This window comes from Eumetopias jubatus, unplaced genomic scaffold (assembly GCF_037043125.1).
Source record: "Eumetopias jubatus isolate StellerSeaLion01/CBP00866 unplaced genomic scaffold, mEumJub1_p1.0 scaffold_3, whole genome shotgun sequence".
Classification (NCBI taxonomy): Eukaryota; Metazoa; Chordata; class Mammalia; order Carnivora; family Otariidae; genus Eumetopias; species Eumetopias jubatus.
Window position 1 is genome coordinate 141191813 of NW_028274809.1, and position 12344 is coordinate 141204156.

The 12344-nt window shown below is 36.8% G+C and overlaps 1 protein-coding gene across 3 annotated transcripts in view; it reads left to right on the top strand.

The window, feature by feature from the left end:
* Positions 1–11987, top strand: part of EPSTI1 (epithelial stromal interaction 1) — a 94929-nt gene extending 82942 nt beyond the window's left edge. For all 3 annotated transcript variants that reach the window (XM_028103666.2, XM_028103672.2, XM_028103650.2), the window contains 3 exons: positions 739–812; positions 4914–5013; positions 11464–11987. In XM_028103666.2, coding sequence (XP_027959467.1) covers positions 739–812; positions 4914–5013; positions 11464–11472 — 183 coding nt within the window. In that variant the 3' untranslated portion in view covers positions 11473–11987. The remainder of the gene's footprint in view (positions 1–738; positions 813–4913; positions 5014–11463) is intronic.
* Positions 11988–12344: the final 357 nt, after the last annotated feature.

Here is a 12344-nt window from a genome sequence, read left to right on the forward strand (position 1 = left end):
GATCGAGCCCCGCATCGGGTTCCCCGCTCCGCGGGAAGCCTGCTTCTCCCTCTCCCGCTCCCCCCGCTTGTGTTCCCTCTCTCGCTGTTTCTCTCTCTGTCAAATAAATAAAATCTTAAAAAAAAAAAAAAAAAGAATGTCCGCAGCAGAGATTTAGTTGTAGTAACTCGATCTCCTACCCGAAGCAAAGTATCCCCTCTAGGGAGTCCGAAGTTCTGCTGGTATTAGAAGTAATTAGTCAATAATAGGTAAGTTGATTATTCTCCAGGATGCAGAATGTTTTCCTAATGGAATTGCACTACAGAATTGAGTCCAACATTTATTTGTAAGCTGCTATAAATTTGTTGGGAAAGAAATGTTAGAGAAATACCAGGAAGTAGTATTGTGTGACATTTCTTGAACAACTGATGTGATTTTTCTTTGGAAGACACAGGTGAGTTTGACTCATACTGTATTTTCCTCTGTGTATGTTGTACCTATTAGTCTAATATCTTGAGCATGCACATTGGAGTTTTAATCTTACACTTTTATACTCCCAGAGCTATTGTTTGACTCAGGCACAATTATTTTTGCTACCTAATTATATAAGAAAATAATTTCACATGGAAATGGTACTTAAGTAGAAGTTTCAAAAATAAAATATTATACCAGCTCAGGCTAAATATGTAATTGATTTGGGGATCTTCTGTACAACCATGTTAACTGAAAGCCATATTTTAAAACTATTATTGTTCTTAGAGTGAATTACTGGAATTTAACCGACAACAACAGGAGGAAGAAAGAACCAAAACCCACCAAGCTGAACACAGGAGGTATAAATGGCTAATAAGATAAGCATCCTTGATTAAAATAACTACCAGTTTTTGCAATGTTTTAAGAAAACACTATAGTCATATTGAACATGGTTTTGGAATCTATATTACCTTTTTAATCTCTATATTATTGGGGTATGGTATGTATGTGAGGATGCCAACTGCTACATACATACACACATACACATGCAATATCCAATTTTTCTGGATAGGTGGTATAAATTCACACTAGAAAACGGAATCATGCTGTCAAGCTATTTGTTTATTTAGGAGATACTTAATTTGCCTCCCATGGGACAAAGAATCTTATTACTTTGAGATAATCTTTTACTATTTGTAGACAACTTTAGAATAATTGAACTCGTACAGATGGTGAGATACTCATACTTGAATATGAAAGGTCAGACAAGAACTATTTTATATTGACTAACATATTAGGAAAAATATCTTAAGATAGAACCATTAAACAATTTTTAACATTGTAAATACTCTCTTATCCCTAGTATCAGACACTGAGAGTACCCAGTAAAATACCATATTGATGTTGGGCCAGTGCTAATTACCTCCATATCTATCATTATTCTAGGATTTTCCTGGGGGCGCTGGGGTTATCTGAGTTTATTGAAGTGTGCTTGAGGATCTCAGAAGAATTTAATGTAAAGGCTTTCCTGATCTAAAAGAGCAAATTCTTTTGAAGCTGAGTGGTTTCACTTATATGTTTAACATTTCCCTATTGCTAATGTGTATTTTTTAGTTGTGGTGGTTTCATTTTGTAATTGAGACTTTACAAAGTGTTAATGGAAGCTCCCAATTCTGCTGGAGCTGTGAACTATGGATGGGTACTCATATATTTTTTTTGCGGGGGGGACTGGATTATTCTGCTTCCATAGTCCAGTCAAAATAGTTTTAAACTGTCAAATTTATGTGGTTTTCTCTGACTAAAAGACAACATCAAAATTCTGATACACTGGGTAGGCTATTTTTTTGGGTAAGTGGTAACAGTTATTGCTATTTTTTTTTAAATAATGTAGGATATAAAATAGTTTAGTCTCTTATTGGTTTTTCTCTTTAAAATTATTTCTACTAAAAAACCTGATAGTGCATTTCTTTAACACTGGTTGTTAGTAAGTAGCCAGTTATTTCTCTGAATTTCTGAGGATTGATTAGATTGTAAAGCTTTAAGCATCTTAAAGATAGTGTGATATGTTACATTAATAGGCCCTCTTGCTAAGAAATTCATGTTCGGTGGGCATCCAATAAAAATGAAAGTTATTTGATTAGAGGTGGAAAGGATTAATTTCTTGTTGTAGGAAACTTGACCCTCATTCTTTATTTCCATAATACTGGATACCTAAATATTGGTGGGGCTATTTATTTTCTACACCTTATTTTCTCTTTTTACTGATTCTAGTTAAATATAGATGCAAATTTAATCTAAGAGGAAATCTCTCTGGGTAAAAACCCTCAGTAACCAGTTTTGAGGTAACTGATCAAGTTTTTGAACACATATTTTATGTTCTCACTCGGTTTTTGAGGAGAGCATATGTTTGTATTGTCCTTTAGAGTTTACAGTGGGCTTTCGCATGTTAAATGAAAATACTCATTCAGTAGTCTCTTAATGAATAAAATCACTGTGACTGTTCCTGCTGAGGGCAATAGCACTAGCTGTGTGTGTGTGTGTGTGCGGGGGGGGGGGGTTTGTGGGTGTGTATGTGTAGAGGCCATAAGTTAGGTTTTCTCCAGGGACATAATTTTATTAGAGTCAAAAAGACAACATGCTTTTTACTATTTAGAAGTTGACATAGCAGACAACTCAACTCTGTTTTATAATTGAAAGCTTGTGGAATTCCTCACAAGCTTTTCCAATGCCTCCTATATTGATTGAGCCTGGCTGCACCTGAACCTGACCCATGGTAACTTTCCAAGTAAGAGAAGACAGTTGAAACTTCAAAGAGAAAAGACAAAGCATGGGCATCAAGGACTTGAAAAGATCTGCTCTATGAGCTGAAAACTGGAGTGAACTGAATTGATTTATTGAAACTTGAACCATCCTCAAATAGTTTTTATCCATATTAACCCTTAGAAGGAAATCCAGAGCAGTGGTTTGACAGCAATAAAATGTATGCACTTTCTAAGACTAGTAAACAAATCTATAAACTGGTACTCTTTCTTCCCTTTGAATTCGCAATAGGAATTGAGAAAAAACAATCTCTTTACCACCTATGATCTCGTTGACCCACTGTGCTGTCCTCTTAGTAACTGATGCTCAAAAGTGAATCATATCACCTGTGTACATGACAAGCCATCAGTCTTCACAGTGTGTGAACAAACTGACAGCTGTGGACATTGGGCTGTTTTGCAGCCTATACTCACCATCACTGGTGGTTTCATTATGCAGCTGCAGTCACAGAAGTAGGCAGATGTGGGCACCGTACACCTGGATTATTCATTTATTCACTTTTTACCTATCAGGACACACTCCGTGAAGGATTTGTTCTAGGCACTGGGAATAGGCATAAGATAGCAGAGAACATCCCTGACTGCATGGAAATTACAATCTGGAGAAAAGAAATAGAAGTCAACAAGTTAACACCAGGAGTACTTCAGACAATGACATGTATGTGTGGGGAGAGACTGGAGGTGACAGTTCCTCCATGAAGAGATAACATCAAAGGACAAGAGCCAGTCACATAGAGATTGGGGTCAAAATCATACACTTAGATGTCCCCTATTATTAGGTGTAGGAAAAAAAATGCAAAGGCCCTCAAGTGGGAATGAGTTTGGACTTTTTGAGTCTCAAGTGGTTGGATTATAGATGGTGAGGAAGAGAATAAGATGAAATGAGGTTGGCAGAAGCCAGAAAATACAAGATTTTGTAAGCCAGTGATTTTATTCTAGGACTAATGGGAAATCATAAGAGACTCTTCACTCTAGGAAACAAACTGGAGGTTGCTGGAGGGAAGGGGGTGGGGGTATGGGGTAACTCGATGATGGGCGTTAAGGAGGGCACTTGATGGAATGAGCACTGGTGGTTATATGCAACTGATGAATCACGGAATTCTACCTCTGAAACTAATAATATGCTGTATTTTAATTAAGTTGAATTTAAATAAATGAAAAAGACTAATGGAAAATCATAGGAAGGTTTTAAACAAAAGGAAGGCATGATCCCTTTTATAATTTAGTAAGGTGGTTGTGTGGAGAATGAATTACAGAGGGTGGGAGTGGAAGCAAAAGCAACATGAGAGAGCATAGTGATTTAGACTAGAATGGTGGCCATGGGAAGTTTTGTTTTTGTTTTTTTATAATCTATAACACACAGGAAAATCCATGAAACAAGTATTTAGAGTGATTAATTACAGAGTGAACATCCAAGTAGCCAGCTCCAGAAATAGAATATAACCACCACCCTACAGTTAACCCTTATTCTGACCTCTATGATAATCATTTTCTTGCCTTTCCTTAAGGTTTTACCTTCTATGTGTTAACCTTAATTTCTGAAATTGATTGCTGCAATTATGACCAAACATCGGGAAAAGATATACCCATTCTTTCTTTTGAAAGTTTGAGTTTCCCTTTTCTGATATTTCCCATTTCTTATACTCTCTTCCTATTTTCCTTCTACTTTGCACTTATGGGATTTACTTTAGCAAGACTGGCAGAGGGGTACAGGGCATATGGGAGGGACATTTCCGTTGCAACAATAGTGCCACAGAGCTATTTTTGGTTCCCTTCATGTTTCAGGTCTTGCTGAAGCTTTCATCCCCCCTCAGCCTCTAGAGTTCACACCTGGCATGGCCTGGAGGGGTATGGTTGCTGGGCAATAAGGCTCTTGCTGAACTGGTAGAAGATGAAGGACTGAAGCTCTGAAGTTCAGAATTGTGCCCCCTCTGGCTGGGGCCATAAATGGCCCCAGTTCCAGCAAAGGGTTGTTAACAGCATGTCATGTGGCTAATGTGAAAAGAAGTTTTCTATAGATTACTTCTAAGCTGAGGGGGGAAAGCAATCCTCACAGTCAGTTCATACAGCATGTTAGGTTCTCAAAAATCTCTCAGCCCTGTAGCAAGCCTTCCACTTACACACATTTTTCATTGTTTAAAGGGTAAATAATATTTTTCTGGACCGGCTCCAAGGCAAAAGTCAACCAGGTGGCTTTGAGCACGTTGGAGGCCATTGGAATATGAATAGTGGTAACAGCTGGGTGAGTTTTTTTTCTTTTCTCTTAAAAAAAAAGCTTTCAAAGTTGAAGAGTAAAAACAATGAGAATTTTAAAAATATGTTGTGGCTTTCTCCCCAAGATACTATTTTTTGGGTGTGCTGTTCAGCTGTGTGATGGGCAGTCAGCCAGGGTGATTACTGTAAATTCCACAATAGTTTCTAGAGAGGAGAAAGTCCTGGTTTCAGTGCTGGCCAATCAAAATAAAAAATGACACCTGCCCTTTGTTCTCAGTGTGATTGCCTAGACTGTAAAGATTTTTTATCACTCCTTGCCCAGACCTACAACAAAAACAAATTAAATTTTTTTTCAAGAGGATTTTCAGCGCAATATGGTTATAAAAATAGTAAGCATTCTCTAGTAATATATTCTTTCAGTGAAACTAGCACATCAAAGAAGCCAGTATTTAATTTTTCACTACAAAATGATTTTTTTAAAAAACCCTACAGCAAAAGGCACTTTTTGGAAATGAAATGTCCTTATGGATTTCTGTGAAGAAAACCTTGTAACTGTGTTGTAATATGTGTTTAATGTGTTTTGTGTGCACAATATATCATTGAACCAGCACTGAATCTTTGCAATGTGTATAATTGTAGGCTTTGCAATGTGTATAGAATCAAAACTACACTCGGTTTTATAATTTAATTGAAGCCCAAGCGCATATGTACCTACTAAAAAAAATGGAGCAGATAGAAATCTTTAAACTGGTAAAATACAACAAAATAATCAAGTGCTTGCTGGAAACTCTACAGATCACCCTTTAATAAATACTTGATGGACAAAAGATAATTTTTGAGAAGACAATCTGTTGGAAATCTTATGCATGTTTTCTTGAAAGGCATTTAGTAGTTAAAATTCATGAATAGATTTCACAAATATATATATATTCAACTATCTTCTATATACATATATAGAAGATAATTGAATGTAGGCAAATTTGCAAGGAATGATGCTGGATGTGTATCCATAATGTACGTTCATGTGTATCACTGTGGCATTCAGAATAGGGACAACATGGAAGAGAGAGAAAAGAAAACACATATTTTTGTATCAAGAGTTATAATTTACGAATTATTGATTTATTCATAAGAATAGATGAGTAGGAGTCCTGTGGAAAATGGGGCATTGTGACTGAAGACATTATCCAAGTTCATGGAATTTATAAGTTGTGAGACATGTTTGAAACTCGGATTTTGGACAAGACTTGGAAACTGCACATTTTCTCCTCCACTTACCAACTCTCAAAATTTAGAAAGTACTTAGAAAAATACCTGGAATGGAGGGGAAGATGGTGGGAGAGAGTAAATGAATACCATGTGGGCTGCTGTTAAGGGAATGAGGATTTGGAAATCTAGCTCACCACTGACTACTGGTAGGCTTTACGGAAGTGAGCTATAAATCTCTGCTTGGATTCTTCATGGATAAAAAGAAAAGAACATCATTTTCTTTTGATATGTGTGAAGGTTATTAAAGTTTCCTTAGTAGGATAGTCTTGGTCAAGTCCAAGGTGGTTATCGGCTCTTCCCCTACTTGAAAGAAGCAGTGACAGAAAGGCGAGAGCTTCCTCAGGGCCCCACCTCCGCCTCCCTACAGACATCCTTCCCTCTATGTCTGCTTCTCCTTGGGGACCAGATTCTTTCTCATCCACCTACCAGGGGACTTTATTCTAATGATACTCCCCTCTCTCCTGAATGGTCAAATGTTCATCTGAACTAGAAAATTCCCATCAGCATAAAACATATAAATTATATTGATACCCTTCTCCCTCTTGCTACTGTTCTGTTTCTTGGTTCCCTTTTCAAGCAAAACTTCAAGAGGTATCTATCCTTTAGCTGTCTGTAATTTCTTTCTTCCCATTTCTCTTAAACTCATTTCAATCATGATTTAGACTTTAGTATATGTGCTGCCAAAGCGAGCACCATGATTTAGACTTTATCAGTCCAACCATAATGCTCTTGCCATGGCCACTAATGTTGTCCACATTACAAAGTCCAGTGGTTATTTTCCAGTCTTCCTCTTTTGACCTATTGGCATCATTTGTCATGGTGAATCATCCCTTCCTCCCTGAAGCCCTTTACTTGGCTTCTGGGGCATTATACTCTCCTGGGTTTCCACCAGTCCTAGTGGCTACTCCTTTTCATTCCCCTTTGCTGGGTCCCCTGTATCTTGCTGTCCTCTCAACATTGGAGCACCTCAGAGTTCCACCTTGGATCACCTTCTGAACTTTATGTTCACTTAACACCTTGGTGGCCTCATTCATTCTCATGAATTTAAATACCATTTATGTGTTTATTACTCCCACATTTCTAATTCCAGCCTTGACCTCTGGACTCCAGACTTGCATATCCATTTATCCACTCAACATCTCTACTTGCATCTCTAGTGGACATTTCAACCTTAACATGTCTAAAAGTTAACCTTTCATTCCTTCTACCCGAGTGCTCCATTTGCACTTTATCCTTTCATATATTGGTACAACCCATCTCACGTCACTCACAATTGATCTATCAGCAAATCTTCTTGACTTCTCCTCCAAATATATACAAACCAGCAGCTTCTCGCTACCTCCACCACCATCATCCTAACCTCCGTTAGTGCTCAGCTAGATTCTTGAAATAGTCTCCTAGATGGTTTCCTTGCTTCCACACTTAGCCACATACAACTTATTCTCAATATGAGTTATCCCTTTGAAACAGAAGCCAGATCCTGTCACTTTCCTCCTTGAAATCTTTCAGTGGCAGGGCGCCAGGGTGGCTCAATCATTAAGACCTAAGCCTTCGGCTCAGGTCGTGATCCCGGGGTCCTGGAATCGAGCCCCACATCGGGCTCCCTGCTCCGCGGGAAGCCTGCTTCTCCCTCTCCCACTCCCGCTGCTTGTGTTCCCTCTCCCGCTGTGTCTCTCTCTCTGTCAAATAAATAAATAAAATCTTTAAAAAAAAAATCTTTCAGTGGCTCCCATGACTGTCCAGATCACGTGGAGTAAAAGCCAAAGTCCGTACAGTAGCCCACCAGGTGCTTCCTGCTCTAGACCCCACTTTACCCCTCTGGTGCTCTCCTACCACTGCCCTTCCCTTCTTCCTCATTCCTCCCAGCCACACCAGCTTTCTTGTTGCTCTTTGAAAATTTAAGGAACTGGCTTCTTGCACCTTATGGCCTTTGCACTGGCTGTTCCCTCTCTACTCTTCTCCATATGATTTGTTCTCCAAGCCTTTTCCTGAATCCCACCTCAGTGAGGTTTCCTTGGCCATCTATTTAATGCCGTCACTTGTGCCCTTATCCCTGGCTCTAGCCATCCTTTTTCTGGGCTTCACTTTTTTTTTTTTTCCCATGGCACTCTGCAACTTCTAACATACCTTTCTAACATTATTTATTTATATGTATTATTTACTGTTTTCTCTTAGTGTCTCCCTGAGGTAATGTATGTTCCATATTGCATCAATCAGGGCCCTTTGATTGTTTTGTTCACTGATCTATCCCAAGCATAAGACAGTGATTGGAACTTAGCACAGGCACAAGGAAACAGGTGGCTGTGATTGACGGTTGGCAAAACAACAAAGATTTAGAACCAAATGATTTGATATACTGAAATGCTGAGATACTAAATTTAAAATAGCTATGTATAAAACATTTGATGGAACAAATATTGGATTTGAAGCAGTGAGCAAAAACAAGAGACAAAGACAACCAAGAAGATTTGAAAAAGAACAAAATAGAACTTCTAGGAATAAAGAAACAATCTTTGGAATCAAAGCACTCAATGAATTCATCACAATAAAAGGAACACAAATTAAGAACTAAATAAAAATACCATTTCTCATCTATTTTGGCAAAAGAACAAAAGATCAGCAATATACTCTTTTGGCAAGACTGTGGGGAAAGGGTTCATTCACACATCGTTGGTGGGAATTCAAAATGATACAAACACTATCTAAATTAATTTGTCACTGTCCCTTTGCATAAAATAAAAACCAGGCCTAGACAGATTGCAGAAAAGCTCTACTAAATATTCAAAAAACAGATTATTCCGGAAGTCTACAAAGTTTTCCAGATAAATAAAAAAAGAGAAGATAATCTCCAAAGAATTAAGCAAGTGAATATAACTTGAATCAAGATCACACACAGACTATACAGAAAAAAAAATATGAATATAGGCTCACTCATAAACACAGATTTAAAAAAATCACAAACAAAATTTTGACAGATTCAATAATAAATTTCTTTAAAAAGCATAATATATCCTTATCAAATTGGATTTATCCCAGATGCAAGCTTGATTTATCACAAATGAATAAACAAAACAAAACAGAAAAACTGAGATGATTTACCTCATAAATTATAGGAGAAACACCGTGTGATCATCTTAGTAGATCCAGAGAAAACATTTGATATATTTCAATACTCGTTTGTGCTCAAAGCTGCTAGGAAATTTCTTTAGCTAATAAAGGGAGCAAAAATCTATAATAGAAATACATCAAAAGCATTTCCTTTAAATCATATGCAAGGGTTGAAAGGAAAAGAAACATTTATAAATCACAGATGATATAATTATCTACTCAGAAAATCCAAAAGAATTAATATTTAAGTTATTAAATAAGAGGACAACAATGTTGGTAGGTGTAGGATCAATCTATAAAAACTTCATTTCTATAAATTGCAAATAAAAATTTAATAAAAAGACAAAACCAAAAATGGACATAACCTTTAAAAAAATTTTTTATAGAAAAATCTTAAGGAATAAATGAAGTTATACCTTGTTAATAGACAGGAATAGGAAGGAGCTCTCAAATAATCTATAGATTTAATTAAATTATAGTCAAAGCAAAGAACCAAGAATAACCAATTCACTACTAAAAATAAAATAAAAAGTGTGTATGGAGACTTGATTAAACATTTAATACAGCCTGGAATTGGCACAGGCAGACCCAACCATTTTCTGGAATTCTGACATATGACAGAAGGCAAAGTACATCGTTGGGGGAAAGTGTACTCTTTAACAAATACTATTGGGACAATTGAATACCCACATGGATTGGTGGATTAAGGTAGATTAAGGCTTATAAGTAGAAAAGAAGACTTTTCAAATTTTAGAAGAAAATAGACTATTTATAAAATTGAACTAGGGCAGATTTTGTAAGACCCAAAGTATAAACCAAAAAGAAATGATAAATATACATTAAAATGAAACATCTGTTCATCAAAGAACACCATACAAAAAAAAGAGGAGAAGCCATATATGAAAATTTTTATCCTGGACATGTTTTGTAAATAACAAGTGGACAAAAGTTTAGTATACAGAATGTATTTAAACTGTGTCATTTATTTAGAAGTTGATAGATAACAGCTGAGCTCCCCCAGGAATGAGAGGGAAGAGTTCACAGATGGGGCTTGGAGGAACTACTGGAATCAATAAAAAGCTGAGGAAGAAGAAAAGAAGGAGGGCAGAAAATACAACAAAACAATGATGAAAGCCAAAGAGAGAAAAACTTGTTTCTTGCAACATCATATGAACACTTAAGTAATAGGTCTTTGATAAGTGTATTTTGGGTAGACAAATTAGATTGATCTTTATCTTTCAATCTTTTTAAATTTAAATCACATTAGTCTCATATTCCTTTATATCTATCTATATATAGATACATTCTTTGAAAAATTAAAATTACTTTTACATTAAAATTTTTTTGGTTTTCTAGACCCCTACTACTTTTCATGATGTGACTAGGGTAGGACTTTGAAAGAATCACTTCAAGCTCTGTTTTCTCTGATACCAGTAGGTGTGACTCTTTGACATGTTGTGGAAACTCTAAATCCTGTGTCTTCAAGGGCAGTTGCACGTTTGCCAAGACCTATGAGGCAACCTGAGATTTTAGTTTCCCAGAATGTTAGAACAGCAATGGTCTGAATCCCAAGTGCAACGTTGCCCAGCATTCTGGGAGGCTTGATGGAGACTTCTTGACCTTTTGCGCAGGGTCGGGGGGGGGGGGTGGTGGAGGGACTCATTTAGTCTAGCTCCCCTCCTGGAGGTCCCCTTAGAAGTCAACTTTCTGCTGCATAATACAATGCCATTCTACTCCATACATTTCCATTTAAATTGCTCTGCTTCACACTGTGTTGGTCCTGTCCTTGCCATAACTATGGAGGTGGATGACAGTATTTGTGAACACTATTATTTGTGACCTATGTTAACCTATTTCTAAGAACACAGCTGATGAGCTGTCACTCAAGAAGCCATTACATTGTTGATAGAGAGTATTTTCTGAGTCAAATGCAATGGGACTTGAAAATTAAAACACGTCACTGGGACAAATCATTAAATAAAGAATAGGCATTTAAGCCCAATATAATAGTGTTCTTTCAGGGAACTTCATTTTGTACTTAACGGAGGCCCTGAATTTTGTTTTGCTGCTTATATTCATTTTTGTTTTCTTTTTCTTCCAGGATGTATGAGAAATACTTACATCTGTCCTTTGTCAACTGATCTTGAAGAACCTCACTTGATGATTTTCCTTAACGCTCCTTTGTTTATCCTCACGGTTTTTACCTTGATTTCAATTGCCCACCCACTTCTCTGAACAACTGGGGATGACCGGTTTTTCCCTGTCATTTATGCATGTTTGTAGGAGCTGATTGCTGAGCTCATATTTAATTTCTACTGCCATTGGAATGTTACACTATTTCTCTCATTGGTTTCACATCTTATTGGAAGCCTAATTACAGCAATGTTAGTAAGATGAAAAAGGAGGGAATCATTTGATATTTTCAGGTGTGCAAGACCTATGGGTGCTGCATGCTTGTCTCTCAAAGCAGCTAATTCTTATGTAAGTCTCAGATCACATCTGGGGAAGCTTTTTTTTAAATTTTAAGCTCTACTTAATCTGGGGTACAAACCTGAGCAAAAGAAAAAATCTTTTATACTCTTTTAAATGCATTTATGAATAAATTTTGAAATACTTCTGTATAAATGGTTTGTTTTTATTTTTAATGAAAATCTCTGAAGTTTTTCTCTTTTGATGGGTCTCATTTTTATATTCTTTATAGTCCATGTAGATCAAATGTAGGACTGCAATCACTATTGGATCTGCCTTTGGTATTGATTTACCTACTAATACTGTTCCTCTGGTTTTTCATAGTGGGCCAGTTAATTGCCTGAAAGGCCATTGTTTATATAAAAGTCAACTAGATACAAATATGGATACAATGTGTGGTTTTTAGGTGTTTTGGAAACTTGTCTTTTCTCTATACAATAGAGAAAAATGTTCTATAGTTAATTCGGTAGGCTTTCCTGTCCTACTTTTATGCCCTTTAACCAGGTCATAGAC